The 24123-nt window shown below is 49.3% G+C and overlaps 1 protein-coding gene across 1 annotated transcript in view; it reads left to right on the forward strand.

The window, feature by feature from the left end:
• The window catches only part of UHRF1 (ubiquitin like with PHD and ring finger domains 1), a 61057-nt gene that overhangs the window by 25057 nt on the left and 11877 nt on the right, over nucleotides 1–24123 (forward strand). The window contains 9 exon segments of the mRNA XM_054582859.1: nucleotides 3565–3731; nucleotides 13088–13351; nucleotides 14091–14251; nucleotides 16323–16538; nucleotides 21741–21841; nucleotides 21952–22138; nucleotides 22942–23065; nucleotides 23163–23270; nucleotides 23551–23655. Of these exon segments, the coding sequence (XP_054438834.1) occupies nucleotides 3579–3731; nucleotides 13088–13351; nucleotides 14091–14251; nucleotides 16323–16538; nucleotides 21741–21841; nucleotides 21952–22138; nucleotides 22942–23065; nucleotides 23163–23270; nucleotides 23551–23655 (1419 nt within the window). The 5' untranslated portion in view covers nucleotides 3565–3578.

Here is a 24123-nt window from a genome sequence, read left to right on the forward strand (position 1 = left end):
TAACTAACCCAAACAACCCCTCCGACTGTCTTGAAATGACTAGTGAAATGGAACCGCTGCATCACTAGTCCTTAAGGGTTTTTCTGCAGGGAAAGCCATATACCTCTTTCTGTGTCACTTAAGTTCAGATATCCAAGGAACTGGCTGTGCCCTGCACCAAATGTACCCAAAGAATGTATTACCTCTCTGGGCCATGCTGAGTTTTTGCAGCAGCAGGCACAGCAGATGATACGTTCTCAGCAGGAACAGGCCAGGTTCCTGCAGCAGGTGTTCTCCATTTGGAAAGTCTCATTTGCTTCACAGGCTCCGGTGGGCCTGCTTGATACTTGTTCAAGTCATTTGGTCTATATGTGGCTGATGGCTGGACACAGAAATGCATTCGGTATTACAGAGTCCTGAAGTTGGAGAAAGTTAGCAGCATCTGGGTTTTTTGTATTGGAGTATGTTAGTTTCCTATGGTTGCCATAACAAATTACCCCAAATATAGTGGCTTAAAACAACACAACTTAATTCTCTTATAACTCTGGAGGTCAGTAGCCTAAAATGGGTATTAAGAGGCTAAAATGAAGGTGTTGACAGGACTGTGTTCTATAGGTATAGGACAGAATCTGTCCCTTGCCTCCTCTAGCCTCTAGAGGCTTCCCACCTTCCTTGCCTTAGTCTCATCATTCTAACCCCTACTTCTGTTGTCACATCTTCTCTGACCCTCCCACATCTCTCTTTCACTAACCAGGACCCTTGTGATGACATGGGGCCAGCCTAGATAATTTAGGGTATCTCCCCATCTCAAGAGTTTTCATTTAATCCCATCTGCAAAGTCCCTTTTGCCATAGAAGGTACCCTATTCATAAGCTCCACGGAATAGGATGTGGACATCTTTGAGGGAGGCATGATTCTGTCAACACTGGGGAAATCAAAGCGGAAGTACCAGTGCCATGGTGGAATGGACTCTACAGTGTTCTGTGTTGTGAAAACATAAATGGGAATTCATCACTTTTCTATTCACGCCCCCCCGCCCCCCATGTTACTTGCTGTTCCCAAGAGAAAGACCAAAGTCCTTCTGGTGGCCTGTGAGGTCTTATCTGACACCCTTCTGACCTTGCCCCTCTCCACCTCCCCTCTGCTGTGTCCGTCCAGCTACATTGGCCTCCTTGCTGCTCCCCCTGCAGCTCTCAGACTTTTCCCGCCTTTGAGCTCGCCTTCCCTTCCTGGACCCATCTGTCCTTGGTTTCTCCTCTCAGATCTCAGCTCAAATGTCATCCTCACAGAGAGGCCCACCTCTCTACCTCAACCTGAATATCCTTTCTCTCCACCCGCACATGGCCACTGATCACTCTCCAGCTATTGCATATACTGTCTGAATTTATTTGCTTCATTTATTCATTTCTTGCCTGTTTCCCCAGATAAGAATTTACTCTCCCTGAGACCACCCACAGGGTCAGCCTTGCCTACTGCTGGTCCCCCAGCTCTGAGCTCCCTGTCCAGCCACTTTATAGGTGCCCAGCATGGGTGCCCACCAAGACTGGCCAGAGCAGAGCAGGCAGGGCAGAGGGGGCAGGGCAGTCCTTCCCGCCTGGACAGTCTGGAAAAGGCGGGAAAAGGAGGCGGGGAAAACCCAGCAAACAAGCCCCGTGGGTGGGTAGAGTGGGAGCGCTGACACGCCCTGACACTGGGAAGTGGGGCTGGGGGCGATCAGGCTGGCCATCTTAGTGCAGACAGTCTGGAGGCCCTCCACATTCTCCTGCAGTGTTCAGACGTTGATTCGGCCTTCCGTGCCCTATAGGTCGATGTGTGCCAAGGCCGGGGGTGGGAGCCGGTGCTTCAGGAAACGACTTAGTAGGTCTGGGGGGTCTCTACTCTGGGTGTCCGTAAGGTTCCTGAGGGCACGCATGGTGGTGGGGAACCCAGGTCTCACCGCTGGGCCCCGTTGTATGCTGGGCGCACCCAGCAGACCGCGCAGGGTTGGGCGGGACCGTGGCCCGCTGAGGGAAGAAGGGGTGGATTGAGGCGGGGGCGCCCCCCACCCCCTTTCTTGCTTCGCGCCACTGAGGCGGCCAATCACCACGCAGGCGCCCGCCCCCGGCGTGGCCTCCCGCGGTCCCGCAACTCCCAAACGCCGAGTTTTCGCGGGAAAAAAATTAGAGCAGCTGGCAGCGCGGCGGGCAGCGTTGGCAGGCTGGGCGCTCCGAGTCGCACGCACGTCCGCGCAGGGTCCGGGCCACGCACGCGGCTCCATCGCCATCGTCAGGCGGGCCAGGCGCGCAGGCAGGCGAGTAGTCGGGGTGGCCGGAGAAGTGAGCGGCTGGGTGTATTGGGGTGCCAGCCCGGGTTGGGGGTGGAGTGGGGAAATCGGAGCACCAGACGCTTAGACTTTGCAAAACTTTCTGGGGTGGCGAGAGACGCTCGGCCAGCACCGGTGCCCGCGTGCTCCGTGCTGGGGCTACCCCGCACGTGTTCTCGGCATCTGCTTCAGTCCCGCCGGACCTGGGGAGTCGCCCTCGGAATCCCGGACTTGAGCAGAGGCGAGAGGAACATCACTGGAGCCCCGCGGTGGTCGCGCCGGCTGGGTGGGGGAGGGCTGGCAGAGCCGCTGGGGAGGATGTCAGCCTCCGCGCCTGCGCGCGGGGCGCCCCGCGATTCAATTGTCGCGCCCGAACCCGATTTCGCGCGCCCTTAGTTCCCCGGGCACAACTGGGCCAATGGAGAGTGAGAGGGGCGGAGCGGTTTAGTGTGGCAGAGCCAATGAGCGAGGCGTATCAAGTGAAGGGGGCGGAACTTGGCGCGAGGGGCCCCGCCGTCGGTCCCGTTGGTGGGGGTGGGCGTGGGCTCTCTGGCGTGGCCCACGCAGGCGGGAGGGAGGCCAAGAGGGTCTTGGAGGACCTCCGGAGAACGAGAGCCGGCGCGCGGGGCAGTAGTGAGGCCGAGGTGAGTTGCGCGGCGCGCGCGGGGGTGGCCGGGACAGGGCGGCCGGTTGCCATGGCCACCGCGGGGCAGGCCGCGTCGCGCACGCGCGCGGGGGGGTACGGGGCCGCGGGCACCGAGGGTCGGGGGCTTACGTGTCTCCAGTGGGATTCTCCCCCTTTGATTGCACTTAGTTGAGTTTCCAAGGACTTTTCAAGTTCCGACCCGCGCCGGACTTTTGGGTTTCTCTCGTGTCAGTATTCAGTGAATGAATGAATGAAAGGATGTATGAATGAATGAAAAAACTCGACTCCTCGTTTGGCTGTGTCTTTCCCTCTCTGGACGGTGGTGTTTTTTTCTCTAAAGTGGGGTGTGTGTGTGGGTTGGACTGAGTGGTACAAGATGCCGTTTGCCTTCCCCTAATTTCCCCTTCCTCCTAAACTCTACACCGGTGTTAGTCATTATGAATTAAGTCCCTACTTTACTCTGCCAGGCCGTGGGCCCACTCAGGCAATCTGTGGGGACTAGGGAGCTAGGAGAGCGTTCAGGGAGTTTCCTGGGGTCCACAGACTGGACAAAGCAAGGGTGACCCAAGTATGGCAAGGTCTGGCGGTGGCAGCGGCAGCGGCAGCACTGATTGAGGGATCCACTCTGCTCTCTCAGCACCGGCAGGCACCATGTGGATCCAGGTTCGCACCATGGATGGGAAGGTGGCCCACACTGTGGACTCACTCTCCAGGCTGACCAAGGTGGAATTGTTGAGGAAGAAGATCCAGGAGCTGTTCCACGTGGAGCCAGGCCTGCAGAGGCTTTTCTACAGGGGCAAGCAGGTAAACCCGCCCTTCAGGCTGCTCAACATCCAGCACCTTTGTTCTTGTCTCGTCCAGGCTTTGCTTGTCGGCGGCCACCAGCTCATACAACCTCCCCCCCTCATCCGGTCCCGCTTCATGTCTCCACAGAAAACTCAAATGCCTGAGCCAGGAACAAAGGCTTGACTCACAGATTGACACACTGGGCAGGCAGCTGGCACTCAAGTCTGTAGCATTTAGGCTCTTAAACTTCCTTTTTATCTTATTGTTTTTGAAACTCCTCTCAAAGTAATTTCTAGAAAAAGAAGTTGGAGGTGGCTGACTGAGGGCTGATGAATTTCAAGGAAGAGCCTAGAATCTACTCAAACACTAGGACATAAGGGACCGGATTCTTTGAAACACAGTGGTGAGCCACGGCCTGCACCAATTAGGGTTTGACCCCACAGGGAGTGTTTTCTAGAAATTTGAGTCAGCTTATTCAGAGGCAGGAGATGGTGCTTGCAAATCAGGAATTTCTGCCACTCTGGGCCTCCTCTTGGTGGGGCTGCCTGTGAGCAGGGGCTGGTTCTTTCCACAGGGGGTTGGGTGGGGGGGCGGGGTTGTGGCCTCGCTCCTCTGTCTCCTTTCTTTGTGCTCTCTCCTCAGCCCCTTGTGGCATTTAAAATGGCCACCCTTGCTTTAGTGGCTGCCCACAATGGGGACACTTTCTCCAGTGGCACTGGGGGAGGTTTCCAGTTTTGAAGTTGTCTTTGGAGGGAGATGGTGAGATGTACTGTGAGGGAGATTTCCCTGAGTGGGAGAAGATGGTACAACGAAATATAGCTGAGGCCGTCCTAGAGTTGGGTGGTCTGTAGGGACAGTGTTGTAGAGATTGTACTGGATTAAAAGTCTTCAATGGGGCTGTGCGCGCGACTTTGTTTGTCGCATTTTGAACTGGATCCTGCTGCCATCTGGTGTCTAGATTGAAAAATAAACGCTCTGCGCCTGGGCATGATTTTTGGGGGCTGGGAGGATCTTGAGTGCTTACTTGAAATGAGACCTGATGATTAATTTCTTGGGCTTGCCCTGCCTAGGCAGACCTTTAGCCTCCTTCCTGTGAGAGAGAGGATGACTTGAATGTCTTAAGAATGAGTTAACCCAACCCCGCCTGGGGAGGGGAAGCCAATCCCGCAATCTTGGGGCTTTGACTGCAATTGCATGAGTGTTGAGAAAAGGCACGGCTGTGAGTGGAGCTCTGCTGGGCTGCGGTCTCCCACCCATTCCAACGGTGGCTCATTTTTGTGGCATCCACACTGGTTCTGGTTTGCCATTCCGTCTATTTGTTCAGCAGAGGTCCTTCCATAGTTTCTGAAAACTCCTTGCATATGCCTGCTAAACAGTTCATGGCATGTTGCAGAGGCAGATTGGATCGAGTCCCCTCAAGTTTGCATGTATTTTTGATTGCATGTTGTATGCCAGACACTGTGTGTTTTAATTTTCACATTTCAAACATGCAGAAAAGTTGAAAGAACTACAAACACATAAACCTCTACCCCTAGATTTTACCACTGATACTTTGTGTAGTCACTTTATCACACAGCTCTCTGTTGCTCTATCTGTCTACCAATTTGTCTTACTTTTTGGGATGCATTTCAGATTAAGCTGCAGTCACTAGTTCACGTCACCTTTAGACACTAAGCGTGCCTGTCATTAATTAGAGTTCACTATTTGTGTTTCTCATTGCTTTTTTAGATAAGGTTCATATATATCAAGACACATCTTAAGCAGGCCATTTGGAGTTATGACAAATGTCTACACCCATATAACCAAACCCCTATCTCTCTCTATTCGTTACATAATGTTTGATTCATTCAAAAGTCTTCTTAACATCTGTGTAAGTTACAAAGCATGATTATGACAGCAAAACCAAGATGCGTTAGACAGCATACATTGTGCCTTTAATCTTAGGCTGTTGACGATGAGATGCAGGGCTGTTAACCTTGCCTCCTCAGTGCAGCTTTTATAATTATCAGAAGGTACCTGGGAAATGTAATTTCTGTAACTGCTGCCCATTCTCCTTCCTGGTGCCCCATTTTGCAGCTTTGTGAGGGAGCATGTAGTTTTCTTGGTAAGGAAGCCAGGTCTCAGAGCCTGATGCAATTTCCCCAAGGTTGCCTGGCCAGGAACTGGCCTGGTCATAGGAAGTGTGGACATTGAACAGGAGGGTGGGTGACAAAGGCACAAAAGCAGCAGCTTGAAGCAAGTAAAGTCTGCAAACAGACTGGAATAATAGCGTTATAGAGCAGTACAGTTTCCAGTGGGTGCGAGAGAGCTGTTGGGTTTCTAGAATGTTCTAGAGAGTCTACACAGTCTTTTGTATTCTTTTTAAAGGAAATATGGCATAGCAATTCAAGTTCTGCCGTGAGGTTGACTGAGACCGTAAAGCAGAACATAGCTGAGTCTTCAGGATATGGGAGGGTTTTGTGGCAGCTTATTTAGGCTGAATAGGTTGGCGGTTATGTCGCTCAATTGGCGGAAATACAGGGAGCATAGGGGGAAGCGACTTTGGTGGTAGGCTTTGCCTGGGCAGGGATAGACATCTGGCACTTGTTTTTTGGCTGTCCGTAAAAATAACAGTAGCTGTCATTTGTGGCATAGCCTTGAACAGGCTCAGGTACAATGCTTTCTTTGCACTTTACGTAATCTTCCCAAGCTTCCTGGCCAAGTGGCTTGACCATTGATTCTGTTCAGATGGGGCTAATTTTGTGAACCTACCACACCTGTGGCCTGGTAAGAATTCAGGAGGTAATAGATGTGAAGGAATGAGCCCCATGCCTGGCTTATGATAAAGGTGCAGTAAATCAACTCAGAGTTTGTCCCCCTGGGCACTCCTGACACGGGGGGCCAGGTCATTCTCTGCGGGGGCTGACCTGGGTACTGAGGTGTTGAGCAGCATCCCTGGCCCCAACCCACTCAGTGCAAGGAGCACCCCCAAGTTGTGACAACCACAAGTGTCCCCAGCATTACCAAGTATCCCCTTGGGGACAGAATCAGCCCCCAGCAGAGAACTACTAATTTTGTAGGTAACTTAGGAGAATAGCTAAATTGGCCTTGCTAGGCTCAAAGGCTTTGTTAAGGGCAGAGGCTCCGAAAGATCAGTTGAAATGATATCCAGGGAATAGCCTTGAGAGAGTTGTTTATGTCACAGTGACCCACCAAATATACCTGCTGTATTCGCCTTTCCAGAACTTTCTAGAAGATATCTTCCTGAAGGGCTGGGTCAGACAGCAAATAAGATAGTCCCCTCGCTGAGATGTGTCCTTAGTCTGCTTGAGGGACGGTCCCCTTTTCCCCGGAGAGCTCCCAGCTGGAGGGCATGCCCTCTAAGCCAGGGGTTAGCAGACCTTGTCTGTAAAGAGCTTGGTAATAGATGTTTGTCTCTGTGGGACTGCTTACCTCTGCCGCTGGAGCAGGAAGGCAGCCATAGATGATATGTAAACGAAAGGGCAGGGTCCAGTGAGGGCCAATACATCTTATTTATAAAATCAGGTGCAGGCCAGAGCTGTCATGCAGGCTGCAGTGTGCCAATTACCCTGTGCTTTGACCCAGCTTCCGAGTTGGTGCAACCAGGTTTTACTGTCAGAAATAGCACTGCTGTGGAATGTGCTAGAACAGGTTCCCCAGGGCACCATGACCTTTTGGTCTCAGGCGCCCTTGCCACCCTTCAAAGCAGTCAAGGATCCCAAAGAGCTGATGATGGGATTGGATCTTTCTTTTTTTGTTGTATTAGAAATTAGAATTCATGTGTGCATGTTTCCTCAGTCATCTAAACGGTGGTACCATCCTGTGTCATGTGGGCTCCTCTGTACCCCTGCGAAACTATAGGAGTGAAAATGGCACAGCATGGTAACATCACAAGAGTTTTGGCCTTACAGATCACTAAAATGTTGCTCCAGAGCATAGCCTCAGCTTTGGCCCTGCAGGGTCAAAGGGCAGTGCTCGTCTGCCACGCCCACCTTGCCCTCTCCCTGTCTGTCACTGAGCTTTGGTTCTGGTTCGTTCTGCCCGCTCCTTCTCGGGTGGGCAGTTGTGTCACCTCTGCTGTGGCTGGGATCCTGCTCCGTGTGTTCTTCTCTCGTGCCTCTCTGTTCGTCTGTCCGACCTGGACCTCAGGTTGCTGCCAAGGCCTGGAGGCCAAGGTGGGAAGGTGGGCGGGCCGGGGCTGCAACCCTTGGAAGAGGGGCAGAGTGCTTTCTCACTTCCTCCCCCAAGTTCTCTTTCCTCCTCCAGCTCGGGGTCCATCTTGGTACAAGGCACACACCCTCTTCATTACAACCCTGCAGTCAAGTTTATGTCTCCTCTACCTTTTACCCAAATTGCCACCTCTTAAGTCAACCAGAGAACCAACACATGCTGCACCCGGTGGCATTTATTTCCTTCTCCTTTGTGTTTTGGGGCAGCACTCAGCACCCTGAAAAGTATCGCCAGAAAATGTCATGAGGGGCAGAAAGTGGGCAGAAGCAATAGGCATGGTGAGCTTTTAACACTAGTTTCCAGAAGGAACTGGGTTCTTAATTGTTAAATATCATATATGTGTTTATTTCGATTTACACAATGCCCATGGCATAAAATTCCAAATGTCCAGGAAGCATACTTGCATTAAAAGAGAGAGATATAAATTTCATAGGCAGTTTTGACCTGAATCTGTAGTACAGGGTTTTTTACCCAAAACCACAGGTAGTCAGTCAGTCCTCCATATTCGCAAGTTTTGTATCCACAGATTTGACCAACCGCAGAACAAAAATATTCGGAGGGGGGAATCCCAAAAAGTTCCAAAGAGCAAAACTTGAATTTGCCATGTGCCAAGCACTATGCTGAATCCATGTGAATGCAGGGATGTGTCGGCGCACCCTGCTGTGGCCTGTACGCAAATTATAGGTTACGTGCAAATATGCCATTTTACATGTGGGACTTCAGCACCCGACGATTTGAGTGTCCTTTGAGGTTCAGAACCCAATCCCCTGCAGATAATATAGGTACTACTACTTATTTTACTACAGGCAATTTAAGGGAAATTTTAGTTATACAGGATTTTAACTTTAGGCTTAATTTTAACGTTAGACCCTCTAATGTAAGGTGCTGCTTACTTGTCATTCAGTTTTTATAGCTCTTATTAACGCTGTTAGCCTTGGTTGGAATTTCAGGATCTCGATAACAAGCCCAAACCTTAGACTGTTCGGCCACCTCACGCAGGCACATTGACATGAGGCAGGCCTGGGCCCAGCCCCTCTCTCTTGTGGTTCCTGCGTGTTTCTGGTCAGCTTTGGGGAAGCAGGTTGGGGGGAGAGGGGCACGCAGTACACCTCACCATAGCAGACAGTTGTGCAAGTTTCTTCCTGCTGACTGCAGGGCCCTTCTGGAAAGTTCCAGAGGTGACCTCTGGACGCCGCTGGATTGGCTTGTGAATTATGTCCTGGAGGTGGAACTTGATGCCAGCCTGACCCAGCCCGAGTGCCCCCTTTGCTGCCTACGTCCTGCCGTTTGTGCCTCTGTCCACACCCTTGCCAAGGGCAGGCACTTGACCTCCCAACCTGTTGTGGAAGTGAGGGACCAGGTCAGGCATGGTGGGAGATGTTGTCAGTAGGAAAATACCACAAGGAAGGGGTGGTGTGGATGCTGAACCCAAATCAAAGATCCCCCTGCCTCTACGTGACCCTTCCTTTCCGCTGTGCTCTGTGCCTCCAGGGGGTCCCTCTGATGCATTCTGCCTCCTTTCTTATCTCTCCCACCTTGGCCTCTCTTCTCTCCAACTCGCCCTCTGACCAGTGTTCTTTGTGAAACAAATCTGACCGTGTGCTCCCTTCTGGCTTGGCTTTGCCACTGCCTCTCCATTGTCCGGGTGGCTGGGTTATTTCCCATCCTCTGAAGTCATCCTCCTCTCTTGATGTCGGTCAGAGACACACCTGTTTTGTTGCGTTTCACTGTGAAGCGGCAGTTTTGCTTGCAAATAATGCTTCTATGAATTTACCAGGTAGGAACACTGGTGCCCATATCCCTCAAACACATGTGAGGGTCTCTCTACCTTACTGGTTCTCACGTGGGGGCAACTCCCCTCAGGAGACACTTGGCATGACGAGGTGCTCGTGGCATTGTGTGTGGGCAGGGGCCAGGGATGCTGTTCATGCTCAAAGTGCCCAGGATGGCCCCTCACAGAGAATGATCAGTCCTGAATGAGAGGGTGTGCCTAACCATGGAGGTGCTGGGCCCCAGGGTGCGAATGTCTTGTTTGTCCACCTGGCTTGCCCTCTTCTGATTTCTCTGACACAGTTATAACAGGGATATTTGTCTCTCTCCATCTTTTTTTAAAATTAATACACTTTATTTTTGAAAGCAATCTTAGTTTCTCAGCAAAATGTAAGGCAGGTTCAGAGATTTCCCATATACTCACACAACCTCCCCAATGTCAACATCAGGCACCAGAGTGGTGCATTTGTTACAGTTGATGAACCTATATCAACACATTGTAGTCACCCAGTGCCTGTAGGTTACATTAGGGTTCACTCTTGATTAACCCTAAATTCTGTGTGCTTGCACAAGTATATGATACTGTATACCCACCTTTACCGTATCACACAGAGTAGTTTCACTGCTCTAAAAATCCTCTGTGCCCCACCGATTTATTCTCTCTCCCCCTAGGTTCCTGGAAACTACTGATCCTTTTACTGTCTTCATATTTTTGCCTTTTCCAGAATGTCATATACAGATGCTCCTCGACTTAACGATGGGTTACATCCTGATAAACTCATCCTAAGTTGAAAATACTGTCAGTCAAAAATGTATTTAGCCCTGACTGGTGAGGCTCAGTAGGTTAGGCATTGTCGGCAAGGGTGCTTGTTTGATTCCCAGTCAGGGCACATGCCTGGGTCAGGGGTCATGTCCCCAGTTGGGAGTGTGAGAGAGACAACCGTGATGGATGTTTCTCTTTCTCTCTTCCTTACCTTCTCTCTAAAAATAAATAAAATCTTTTTAAAAATGTATTTGATATACCTAACCTACGGAGCACCACAGCTTAGCCCAGCCCACCATCGCCAATGCACTTACATTAATGACCTCTGATTGGGCAGAATCCTCTCGCTGCTGCCGCCCAGCACCACGGGAGCGTATCAGACCGCTTGTCGCCAGCCTGGGACGAGATCAAATTCAGAATTCAAAGTACAGTTGTTGCTGAATGCATATTGCTTTTGCACCATTGAAAAATCCAAAAATCATTAAGTTGAACCATCGTACGTTGGAACCATGTATCCTCTTTGGACGACATTCTTTCCTTTTTTCCTTTTTTTTTTAAAAAAAATCTTTATTGAAATTAAACTCATACCATACAATTCACCCCTTTAAAGTATGTATTAACGTTCAATATTCTGCTGTATATAGCAATTTGCAACCATCACCACAGTAAATTTTAGGACATTGTCGTCACCTCCAGAGGAAACCCTGTAGCTTTTGGCTGTCACTGCCCTATTCTCCATCTTCCTCCCCCAGCCCCTGGCAACCATTTACTCACTTCCTGTCTCTGTAGATGTGCCAGTTCTGGACATTTCCCATAAATGGAATCACACACTGTGGCCTTCGTGTCCTGTCTCTCTCACTGAGCATCATGTTTTCAAGGTTCATCTACACTGGAGCGAGTGTCAGCGCTTCCTTCCTTTTCATGGCTGAGCGATACTCCAGTGTGTGCATGGACCACACTGTGTTTAGCTCTTCCATTATCCATGGACACTTGGGTTGTTTCCATCCTTATGTTACTGTAAAACATGCTGCTCTAAACATGGTGCGCAGGTTGATTTGTCTCTTCCTTTCTGTTCATGTCACCTGTAACCTGCTGACATGGCTGTCCCGTGTTGTCCTGTGTTGCATCTGAGTGTCCTTGGCTTCCCTGTGGTACTTGGGCAGCACCAGGCACCTTAGAGGCCCTCACTTTGTCTGGGTTCGCAGGTAGAGTGGGCCCTGGATGTCTAGGGGGGGTCTCAGAGGGGCCCTGGCAGCCTCTGCAGCTGCAGGCAAGTGATGATGTGTTCAGATACGTTTTTCTTGGGGAGAGGGGTCATCGTCAGATTCTCAGGTTCGAGTTGAAAGAATAACAACCACTGGACCGAAGGATGACCTTGGACCCCGGAACTTGCTTCTACTGTGACCCCCGACCCAGTGCTGTTTGCATATTAATGACAGCCAGCCCTTGGTAAACATTGGGAAGGAAAGTTGTTTTTTTTTGGCCTACGGTTTTTCTCTCTTCCTTTTTTTCTTAAGGGCATTGCTTCTGAACCAGGCTGTTCTACCCAAAGGGGACACTGGGAGTTTGGAGACATCTGTGGTGGTTTTGACTGGGGGTGCCCTTGGCATTCTGTTTGAGAGCCAGGGATGCTGCTCAACACCCTGCAGTGCTCAGGACGGCCCCCCACAGAGAATATCCAGCCCCATTGTCACAGCGCTGAGGGCACAGACCTGCCTTCGGGGCACCTGGGTAGAACACAGTGCACTCGCAGGTCCTTGCTGGCGTGCTGCAGGGTAGTTTCTAATAAAAGGCAACTCCTTGGCCTTTTGTGCCACTGAGATGCAGCCCAGGAGACAAAACTCCTTCACACCTGCCAAGTCACACCCAGGGGTGCGGATTGCTGAGCTTTGCTGCCCACAGGGTCCTGTTAGCAGGTGTCTAGTGTGGACAGATTTAGCACGAAGGCGTTAATAGAGAGGGGTGGAGTTAATGGATCTGAGAAGCTGCCCTGAGTGGGTAGGATCTGAGCCAGAGCCTTACAAAAGAGACTGGTGGGTAGTTGGGGTGTGTGTCTCCTTGGGCTCACATAGGCTGGGGGTCTTCTCCCTGGGCACTGCTGATACTGGGGCCAGATCACTGTCTGTAGGGGGGCCATCCTGGACACTGTGGGAGGTTTTGCAGCACTTCTGGCCCTACCCACCCCATTGTGACAACCATAGATGTCCCCAGACATTGCGTGCCAGTGTCCCTTGTGTGCTGAATCACCCTCAAGTGAGAATCAATGATAAAAGACCATGCTTGTTTACTGTAACAAAAATTGCAAAACGCAAAGTACTAAGAAAATCTCCCCTGACACCTGATGTGTGTCCACCAGCACAGCAGGGTTATGCTGTGTGCTGTGTCCCAATGTATGGGACAGTGACCATATGACACTGGGAGTTCTCATTTGAGAAGATCTGGGGACCCTGGGGAAGGGGTATCACTGTGCATGCCCAAGGAAGGGACACGTTCTATCGTCCCATGATCCAAGGGCAGATTTGGTCCTTTGTGCAGCATGTTCCCATTGCCTGTTACCAGCAGACATACTGAATGTTTGATGAGTGAGACCCCTGTTTCTGTATCTCTGCAGATGGAGGATGGCCACACCCTCTTTGACTACGATGTTCGCCTGAACGACACCATCCAGCTCCTGGTCCGGCAGAGCCTTGTGCTCCCACCCAGCAGCAGCAAGGAGAGAGACTCTGAGCTTTCCGACACGGATTCCGGCTGCTGCCTGGGCCAGAGCGAGTCGGACAAGTCCTCAAATAGTGGCGAGGTGGCTGTGGAGGCGGACGGGAAGACGGGCTTAGCGGATGAGGATGTATGGGATGAGACAGAGCTGGGCCTCTACAAGGTGAGGCTCCTGCAGAAGCTTTGGGGTCAGGGGTGCTCCCTGCCTGGCCGGCCTCAGCACCCCTAGGGGCACTGCCTATGCCCCTCTGTCTCCTTTGCTTCCCCCCTGCCCAGCAGTAAGCTGATGAGGGCTGGCCAGCTCCCCTGGATCCCTGTGGCTGGGCACCCCCAGTCCTGCTGTGAAAACCTCCTGAAGTTTCTTTGGCAGAAACATATGCTCCTCCAGTTTCCTTTCTGTTCCCTGAGGCAGAATCCTGGGTCCGTGCCCGCAGGTGTCTTCTCTGTGGCCTTTGTGGCTGTGAAATTTGAGTTCACTGTCACCCTCTTAAGATCATGAAATTTTGCATAATGATCTGGATTCCTAGCTTCTCTTGAGCAACAGGCAGTTATGACCTCCCTGGGCTGATCCTGCTCCCAGGGACACCAGGGACACCTGTGGTTGTCACGACTGGGGGTGCTGCTGACATCAAGTGGGTGGGGGCCAGGGAAGCTACTCAACACCTCGCAGTGCCCAGGACGGTCCGTCACAGAGTGACCCAAGTGTCCACAGCGCCGCAGCTGAGAAACCCTTGTTCCAGGCATTTGGGTTTGCCTCCTGGGGGGGGGTGCGGGGACCCGTTCCTCAGGGTCCCCAGATCCTCTCAAATGAGAACTCCCAGGCCGAGAATCAAACCAGGCCTTTGTCAGTTTGCTGATTTTCTTTCCTGGGTTGGACGAGAAAATTTCCTTTTTCCTCACAGGTCAATGAGTACGTTGATGCTCGGGACACAAACATGGGAGCTTGGTTCGAGGCGCAGGTTGTCAGGGTGACAAGGAAGGCACCATCGCAGGATGAGCCCTGCAGCTCCACCTCCTGTTCCACATTGGAAGAAGACGTCATTTATCACGTGAAATACGATGAGTGAGTGTCATTACAGGCAGGGGCGTCTGGGGCGTTGGCCCTGTGTATATGGGGCCTGGAGTTTGGTACAGCCTTGGGGATGATGGTCAGGGTTCAAGGCCTCTACCCTCATGCTTCCAAACCACACAGGAGGCCATGCCCCGGAGGAGTAGCGACCCCTCCGCAGGACTCCTTGGGGAACTCTGATCTTTCAGTCAGAGGTGCCTCCCCCTCCCCCCGCCCATCTCCTGTTTTATTTTGTTCATACCACATATCACTGGTACTATATGAAACTGTCTTACATACTTGTCTCTCTCCCTCACTGGAATGCACGAGTGTTTACTGAGCACTTGCTGTGTGTCAGGCCCTGAGCTGGGCACAGGGGTCCTTGCCTACGAACACAGAGGGTGTCTGAGCAGGCTCAGGCTGCCATAACAGCAACCATGTGCTCGGCAGCTTCAGCAGCAGACATGTATTTGCTCACAGTTCTGGAAGTTGGAAGTCCAAGATCAAGGTGTTGACGAGGTTGCCTCCTGGTGAGGACTGTCTTCTTGGCTGTCTTCTCACTGTGACCTCACATGGAAAGACAGAGCTCTGGTGTCCCCTCCTCTTAGAAGGACACCAACCCCATGAGATTAGGGACACAACCATATAACCTCATTTAACTTTTAATTACCTCCCTAAACACCCCATCTCCAAATACAATCACATTGAGGGTTAGGGCTTCAGTATGTGAATTGGAGGGGGGTCCGTTTCAGTCCCTAGCAGAAGGCAGGCCTGCCTGCCTGCAGTGAGCTCCCGTTCCGGGGGGCACAGGGCCTTCATCTGGTTCTCTGCAGGGGCCCGCCTGCCTACCCCAGTTTCTGGCACATTCTAAGCTTAACTGTGTGAAGATTATTAAAGTAATTGAATAATGACTCACAGTAGACCCAAGATTCCTATCCTCTTTGTGAGGGGATGCAAACGAAGGCCTGAGGGCTAAGTCTGGCTCTTGGCCTGTTTTTGTAAATGAAGCTTTATTGAAGCACATCAATGCCCATTTGTTTGCATATTGTCTGTGACTGCTTTCTTGGTGACAGCAGCACAGCTGAGTATTCATGATAGAGACCTTCTGGCTCACAAGGCCAAAAATATTTGCTCTCTGGCCCTTTACAGGAAAAGTATGGCAACCTTTGTTCTTGGTGGTTTACCAGCAAAAATAATGAACACTAGGCGATGTAGCTATGCATAATAGATTTGGGGTTGTCCCCTTACAGTTGAAGTTTAACTTTGTTTCCGATAGAAGGTTTCTTTCAGCCATATTATTTTATGCCTGTTATGAGGCCTCTGGGATATTCCTGCATGCCCGAAATAATGACTTCTGTTGTATCGTAATATCCGATGTATTGTATTTACATAAATGAAGTAATGCATTTGCTTCTGTGAAAACCATTTTTAATACGTGGATGTAGAAAAAGGTTTTTTCCCCCAAGTTTCCTTGTGTATCAGTTTCCTAGGGCTGCCATAACAGAGTACCACAGACTAGGTGGCTTACAACGACAGTTCATTCGCTTACAGTACTGGGGCCCGAAATCAAGGTGTCATCCTGACCATGACTTTTCTGAAACTCGTAGGGGGAATCCTCCCTTGCCTCTTGCAGCTTCTGGTTCTGGCCAGCAGTCCTGGGCTTGTGGCCACATTAATCTCTCTGCCTTCATGTGTCATTCTCTGTGTCTGTGACTTTTTTCCTCCATAAGGACACCAGTTATAACGGATTAAGGTAGTGTGACCTCTTAACTTAATTACATCTGCACAGATCGTAGTTCCAAATAAGGCTCCGTTCCCAGGTGCCAAGGGTTAGACCTCAAGCATATCTTTTTGGGGGACACTGATCAACCCATAATACCTTCTATAATGGAAACCTGTCTTCTGTACCTGTGTATTTTTGACACCAGCAAATGAAATCCTCGGGGAGGGGCTTTACTTGCTGCTATGATGAGAATAAGCCACATCTGTGGTGGGCGTGGCCGCCTCCTCTTCCTCACTTCTTTCTCTGAGGAGGGAAAGTGGTCTGGTCTGTCTTTGGGGTCTGAACGTGAGGTTTTTCTCCCAGCTACCCAGAGAACGGTGTGGTCCAGATGAGCTCACGGGATGTCCGGGCCCGTGCCCGACACATCCTCAAATGGCAGGAGCTGGAGGTGGGCCAGGAGGTCATGGTCAACTACAACCCCGACAACCCGAAGGATCGGGGCTTCTGGTATGATGCAGAGATCGTGCGGAAGCGTGAGACCCGGACAGCGCGGGAGCTGTATGCCAACGTCAGGCTTGGGTGAGTGACTGTCCAGCCAGCGCTTTCCGGGCACGGCCCTCAGCCTCCACCTTAGCCTCCCCTCTGGGGTTCCACTCCAGCTTCCTGCTCACCCACTGGTGATCTTTCTAAGACTGACCTCCTCAGGCCCCTTCTCGGGGTACTGTGTCTGAACCCCAGGTGATTTCAGCCTTCCTTGTTCTCCTTTATTTGCTGTTTTAGATTTGGCAAGTAGGTAATAACTTCAAGTGCGTCAAAATCCAGAAGGTCCTGAAAACCACACAGTGAATTGTTTTTCTTCTCTCTGTCCTCTGGTCACCAGCTCTCCTGTCTGGAGACATGACTGTTCCCATGACCTTCCAGGGACATTCTGTGTATTAATAAGCATAAACATACACATAGACAAGCCCACATAGGGGTGTGCTCCACACCCAGGATCAGCAGACTGCAGCCCAGGTCCAGCCCTTCGCCTCTTTTGGAAAATAAAGTTTTATTGGCTCACAGCCGTGCCCCTCTGTTTGCTGATTATCAATGGCTCCTTTTGTGTTGCAAGTGCACATTTGAGCAGTTGGGAAAGAGATGGAAAACATTTACTTTTATGGCTATTTGGAGAAAAAGTTTGCTGAGCTCAGAAAAAGTTTGCTGAGCTCTGCTCTACTTTACCTTTCTCTGTGTGTGTGTATTAAATTAATACATAACAGAAAGATTATCAGCCTAACCATTTTTAAGTGTATATTTTAGGGGCATTAAATACATTCACATTGTTGCACAGCCATCAACACTAATCCCATTTCCTGGACTTTTTCATCATCCCAGACAGTAACTATAACCAGTAAACAGTAGTGTTTAATGGATTAAACACTAACCTCCCCACCTCCCCCGCCCCGCAGCCCGACACCCACCGTCTTCTTTCTGTACCTCCTTCAGGGACCTCCTACGAGTGGAATCGCGCAGTGTTTGTCTTTTTGTGTCTGGTTTATTTCACTCAGCATAACGTCCTCAAGGTTCATCCATGCAGTAGCTTGTGTCAGACCTACCTTTTCAGTGGCTGAATAACATCCCGTGTTAAATAGTGAATATAGATGCAAATATCTGGACAACAGTGTCCCCAGCACAGATAGCAGGTGCAAAGGTTCTGGAGCAGGGTCATTTCTAGTATATTTGTGGCTCAGTGAGGAGGCCAGAGGGCTGGAGGGAGGAAGGGGTGGAGACTGGATGCCTCCATGTGCCTGGACGTTCAGGGTATGGCCTGAGTGGCGCAGAACCTGGTGTGTATTCCCTTATTACTGGCAGTCACGGGGGTTTTGAGCACAGGAGCCACACGCTTTGACCGGCGATTAAGAATCTCGGCTCTGGCAGCAGAGCAGGGAATGGACTGCAGGGGGCAGCATGGCAGCAGGGATACGGGGAGGAGGCTGTGCCAGTGATGTTACTGTGAAAAAATAACCAACTTTTTGTTTTCACTGCTTTTCTCTATTTTCTTGTTTCCGATTACACGGATTTCTGCTTTTGTCTTTTTACTTTTCTCCTTTCCTTGGATTGATTTTGATGTTCTTTTTCTAGTTTCTTGAAGTAGCAACTTAGTCTAGTGATCTGAGAAATTTCTTGTTTTCTAATATAAGCATTTAGTGCTATAAATTCCCCCTCTAAGCACTGCCTTCCTTAACTGCTTTCCACACGTTCTATGTTATATATTTTTGTCTATTCAGTTCTCTGTTTCTTTTGTTTTCAGACTTTCTCTTTGACTCCTGACTTATTTAGAAGTGTGATGCTTAATTGCCAAATGTTTGGAGATTTTTTGGAGAAATTTATATTTTGACTTCATTATGTCCAAAGAACATATCCTATATGATTTCAGCTCTTCTAAATTTTTAAAAGGTTTTACTATTTATTTTTCAGAGAGAGGGGAAGGGAGGGAGAAAGGGAGAGAAACATCTGTCAGTTGCCTCTTGCACGCCCCCAACCAGGGACCTGGCTGGCAACCCAGGCGTGTGCCCTGACCAGGAACTGAACCAATGACCTTTTGGTTTGCAGGACAACACCCAACCCACTGAGTCACACCAGTCGGAGCTCAGTTCTAAATTTCTTTATGTTTATTTTATGACCCAGAATAGGGTCTAGCTTGGTCAATATGCCATAGCTGTTTGGGGAAAAAAAATTAAGTATTTTCTGTTGTTGGGTAGAATATCCTCTATATCAGTTAGATTGTATTGGTTGAGTGTGTTCACATCTTCTCATTCTTTCTGGGTTTCTGTCTAGTACTTCTGTCAGTTGATGAGGGGCTGTCCAAGATCTTAGCCCTAACCGTGGATTTGTCTATTTTTCCTTTGAGCTTCATGATTAAGGGACTGTTGTTTGGTGTGTACACATTTAGAATAGTTATGTCTTCCTGGTCGATAGGTCTTTTTATCACTATGTGACGTCCTTCTTTGTTTCTAGTAATTTTCTTCGCTCTGAAGTCTACCTTATCTGAGGGGTGGTGTCATGTGTGCGTGTGTATTGTAAATATACCTGCTTTTTTTTAAAAGTTAATGTTTGCAAGATGTATCCTTTGTTTTATCCTTTTACTTTCAACCTGTGTATTTGGATTTGAAGTGAGTTTCTTGTAAACAGCATATAATTGAGTCATTTTTTCATCTACTTTATAAGTCTTTGCAACTTAGTTTTCATATTTAGACTATTTACATTTAAAATAATTGATGGTGGCCCTGGCCGGGAAGCTCAGTCGGTTAGAGTATCATCTGATATGTGAAGGTTGTGGGTTCAAATCCCTGGTAGGGCACATGCAAGAATCACCCAGTGAATGTATAAACAAGTGGGACAACAAATTGATAGTTTTCTCTCTCAAAATCAATTTTAATAGAAAATTAATTATTTGTATGTTAGTGGTTACGCCTATCATTTTATTTTTTTAATGTCTTTTGTTTCTGTTTTTCTTTCTCTGTCTTTCCTGCGGGTTACTTAAATATTTTTTAGGATTCTGTCTTGATTTATTTTCGTCTTTGGAGTGTGTTGCTTTGCGTAGTTTTTTAGTGGTTTTTCTGAATTTTACTATATAAACATGTGACATACTGGTGTCACTTTTTTCCCCCTCCATTTGCCTCTTGTTCACCCAGACTGGTGTCACTTTTGTCCTTTGAGTGAAGTGTGCAAATCTTCTATTTAGGTTCTTTTATGGTCACTTATTTTTTATTTTTTATTATTGATTTGCGATAGATCAATTTGTTGTTCCAGTTATTTGTGCATCCATTGGTTACTTATTGTATGTTCCCTGACCGAGGATCAAACCTACAACCTTGGTATATCAGGACGATGCTCCAACCAACTGAGTTACCTGGCCAGGGCTGGGTCACTTATTTTCTTGTGTATGGGATGGTGTTATGATTTTTATGTTAGTCATCACATAGGATTTGGGAAACTCTATGGAGGATAATCTATTGTAGGTATACATATTTCTGCTCTTCCTGTTTTTTTTTCTTTTTTAATTGATTTGAGAGAAGAACATCGATCCGTCGTTCCAACCATTTATGTATTCATTAGTTGACTCTTGTACGTGCACTGGCCTGGGATCCAGCCGGCAGCCTTGGCATATCAGGGTCTTAAAACCAACTCAACTACTTGGCCAGGGCATCTTTCTGTTTTTTTAGTTTTTTTCTTTTGTGCCGAGTCTTTCCTTTATAACTTCTTTTTTAGTTGGAGAACTCCCTTTAATTATTTTGTGAGAGTGGGGCTGCTAACACCGAGTTCTTTTCGTTTTCCTTCATCTGAAAATGCTACCAACCCTGCCCCGTCGCACTGATGTAACTGCTGCACATCCAGCCATTTCATCTGTGAATACTTCAGAACAGAGTTCTTACAAATCACTCTTGATGAATGAAGAAATGTAGCTATCATGCTATTATTACAACCTAACAGTAATTTTTAAATAACTCAAATCCGATCACTGTTCAATCTTCCAATTTATCTCTCTCTTTTTTTTAACTATTTGATTAGGATCTAAGTAATGGCCACAGATTTCAGTTAGGTTGATATGTATAGTTTAAATCTTTTATCATGAGGTTTCCTGTCCTTCCCTTTTTTTACCCCTTTTTCTTAACAGTTTATTTGAGGAAACTTGGTCATTTGTCCCATGGAACTGCAGTCTGGATGTTGTCACCTCCATTCTCATGGTGTCATTTCCTGGGACTTGGTGGATAGATCTGGACCTGTGGTGCCTAGTTCCATAGCCATGGGGCGCATATGCTACTAAGCACTTGAAATGTGGCCAGTGCCACATGAGTGTGAAACATACACTGGATTTTGAGACTTAGTGCTGAAAAAAACTATAAAAAAAGCTATTAATAATTCTTTACTATTCATTGCATATTGAAATAATGAATATGCATTATTCATATTTGCATATGGGGTGGAGTTGGTAGCATTTTCAGATGAAGGAAAACCAAAAGAACTCGCTGTTACGTACATTTTGTGTATGTACATTGGGTTACAGAAAACATACTCACACCAGTTCCATCTGTTCTTACTTTTTGAATGTGCTTACTAGGAAAAGCGGAATTCCCGTACCTGTGTCACATATGTTTGTGGCTTGTGGTCATTTCTTTTGGAAGTTGTGGATGTAGATGTCAGATCAACTCTGGCGGACATTTTAACTTCGAGGAGCTTTTGTATTTCGATGGTGCTAAATTGATCAGACTTTACCTTTATGATGTTTGCACGATGTGCCCTGTTTAATTGGCTTTTCCTGCCTGAAGGTTTGAATTTACTTTCAGTGCATCATGTGATGAAACTATTTTATATACTGCTTTTTAAAAAAAAAAGATTTTGTTTTTATTTTTTGAGAGAGGGGAAGGGAGGGAGAAAGAGGAAAAGAAACATTGATGTGAGAGGGAAACATGGATTGGCTGCCTCTCGCGCACCCCCAACTGGAGCAACACAGGCATGTGCCCTGACTGGGAATCAAACCAGTGACATTTTGCTCTGCCCACTGAGCCACACTGATCAGGGCTATGTGCTGCTTTCTTTTATCTTGTGTTTGATTTGGTAGAATTTGAATTGGTAAGGGAAGTAGCTATGTGAATGCTCAAGGGCCCTGGAAAGCCTCTTATTTAATACCACTTGAGGTGCTCGTACGCTCCAAGAATGTGCTAGGTAGCCAGGTCCTCTTGGAGGTGCCTCAGCAGGGTGGGCCAGCTGGAACGTTTGAATGGGGCTTGTTTCTCACAGGGATAATTCTCTCAATGACTGTCGGATCATCTTTGTGGATGAAGTTTTTAAGATTGAGCGCCCAGGCGAGGGGAGCCCTGTGGTTGAAAACCCGATGAGAAGTGAGTTGTGATTATGCCCTTCTGTCTCCCATGCTGAATGTGGGGTGGGGGCTCCTGTTCCTTCTTTTTTTGCCCGGCCCTGCCGAGCTGACCCTGGCTCTTGTGTCCAGGGAAGAGCGGACCCTCCTGCAAGTATTGCAAGGACGACCAGAGCAAGACCTGCCGGGTGTGTGCCTGCCACCTGTGTGGGGGCAAGCAGGACCCTGACAAGCAGCTTCTGTGTGATGAGTGCGACATGGCCTTTCACACATACTGCCTCTGCCCGCCCCTCAGCAGTGTCCCGACGGAGGACGAGTGGTGAGTGGATGCCTGACTGCTCCAGTGATGGGCTCGGGGCTTGGTGCTCAGCTCCCCGGGGCAGGGGGCTGGTGGTGCCAAGAAATGATGACACTAACATCGTCTGCCACCTAGTAAATCCCCAAGGGGCAACGAGAGATATGGGGCGAGGGGACATCCTGTGTTCCAAGTGGGGCCTAGGCCTCAGGGTAACTGCGGGAAGGAGAGTCTGCAGGTGGGAAGCAGAGCATTGAGCATCTCGGTATCGCCTAGGAGCTGGTCTGTTGGCCATGATGCTCTTGGCGCAGACCGATAGCCGCCAACGTGGCGGAAGCGTAGGGATGCCCCAGGCTCTGGTCTCAGCACCCTAACCTATTGACAGTTGTCACTATAACTCAGAGGTGGCTGTAGTTCACACCCCCCCTTGTGGAGTTGGGGAACCTGAGTCTACAGCGGTGAGGAGGAGCCCATTGAATTTCCTGAGTTTCCCACGCCCTAGCTGTTGGGAAGTGTCGTGAAACTCCCAGCGAGAGAGGGACAAGGATCTGTTGGCCAGTAGAATGTTGTGTGGTGATGGAAAGGTTCTCGCTCTGCACTGTCCACGAGGGTTGCCATTTACCCCATGTGGCTACTGACCACTTTGAGTTTGGCATGTATGACTGAGGAATGGGATTTCTTATTTGATTGTAATGATTTTAAATTTAAAAGATTCCCTGTCTTGAACACCACAGGATGGCAGGGAGCTGGAAGGAGCAGGCTGTGTCTGCAGGGCTAGTAGGTCCAGGGTGGGCTGAGGACAGGCAGTGATGTCCCTGCTGTCACAGGTACTGCCCTGAATGCCGAAATGACGCCAGTGAGGTGGTGCTGGCAGGGGAGAAGCTGAAAGAGAGTAAGAAGAAGGCGAAGATGGCATCGGCCACGTCATCCTCGCAGCGGGACTGGGGCAAGGTGAGGTGGCCCCCTCGCCCCGCGTGTCCCTGGCAGCCCTGTTGCCTTCCCATGCTCACTCACAGGGCTCTTTCATCTCTGTTTCTGGAATGGACAGGGCATGGCGTGCGTGGGGCGTACCAAGGAGTGCACCATCGTTCCATCCAACCACTACGGACCCATCCCAGGGATACCCGTGGGCACCATGTGGAGGTTCAGAGTCCAGGTACCCCCAAAAGCTGGAGTTTGGCCAATAGGCACTGGTCTTCCAGAAGCCCACTTGCTTGGAGAGGACCGTACCTTGAACAGATGGCGCTGCTGGAATTCAAGCCAGCTCCTCCTGTGCTGTGGCCCAGGTTCAGGGGAGAGGGTCTCGTAGTAGGTGTGACGCGTTCAGGGGGAAGGTCAGGCCACTGGCTCTGAAGACAGTAGGAGGAGAGGAGGGTTGAGCTTTTCTACAGCAGCCAGCCCAGAAAGAGCTGTTTGTTTCTCGGTGGTTTTCACAGGTCAGTGAGTCAGGGGTCCATCGGCCTCACGTGGCGGGCATCCATGGCCGGAGCAATGATGGGGCGTACTCTCTGGTCCTGGCCGGGGGGTATGAGGACGACGTGGTAAGTAGGGGGTTGTTTTATTTATTTACTCTTTTGGGAGGGAAGGGAGGGAAACATCAATGTGTGGTTGCCTCTCATGCGTACCCCTGCTGGGTGTGCCCTAACTGAGAATCGAACCAGTGACCCTTTGGTTCTCAGGCTGGTCGGTGCTCAATCCACTGAGCCACACCAGCCAGGGCTGTTTTATGTATTTTTTAATTGTAATAGACACATAACATAAAATGTACCATTTTAACCATTTTAAGTATACTCTCAGTGACACTGTATACATGTGCATTGTTGTGTAACCATCACCACTATTTATCTCTAGAACTTTCTTTTCTTCCCAAACTGAAATTCTGTCCCCTTGAAACGCTAACTCCCCATCCCTTTCCCCGAGCTCCTGGCTTACACCATCTGCTTTCTGTCTCTGTGAATCTGACTCCTCCAGGGACTTTGGATGAGTGGAATCACAGTATTTGTCCTTTT

This window comes from Pteronotus mesoamericanus, unplaced genomic scaffold (assembly GCF_021234165.1).
Source record: "Pteronotus mesoamericanus isolate MK-2021 breed Mesoamerican mustached bat unplaced genomic scaffold, CSHL_Meso_final contig_726, whole genome shotgun sequence".
Taxonomy (NCBI): Eukaryota; Metazoa; Chordata; class Mammalia; order Chiroptera; family Mormoopidae; genus Pteronotus; species Pteronotus mesoamericanus.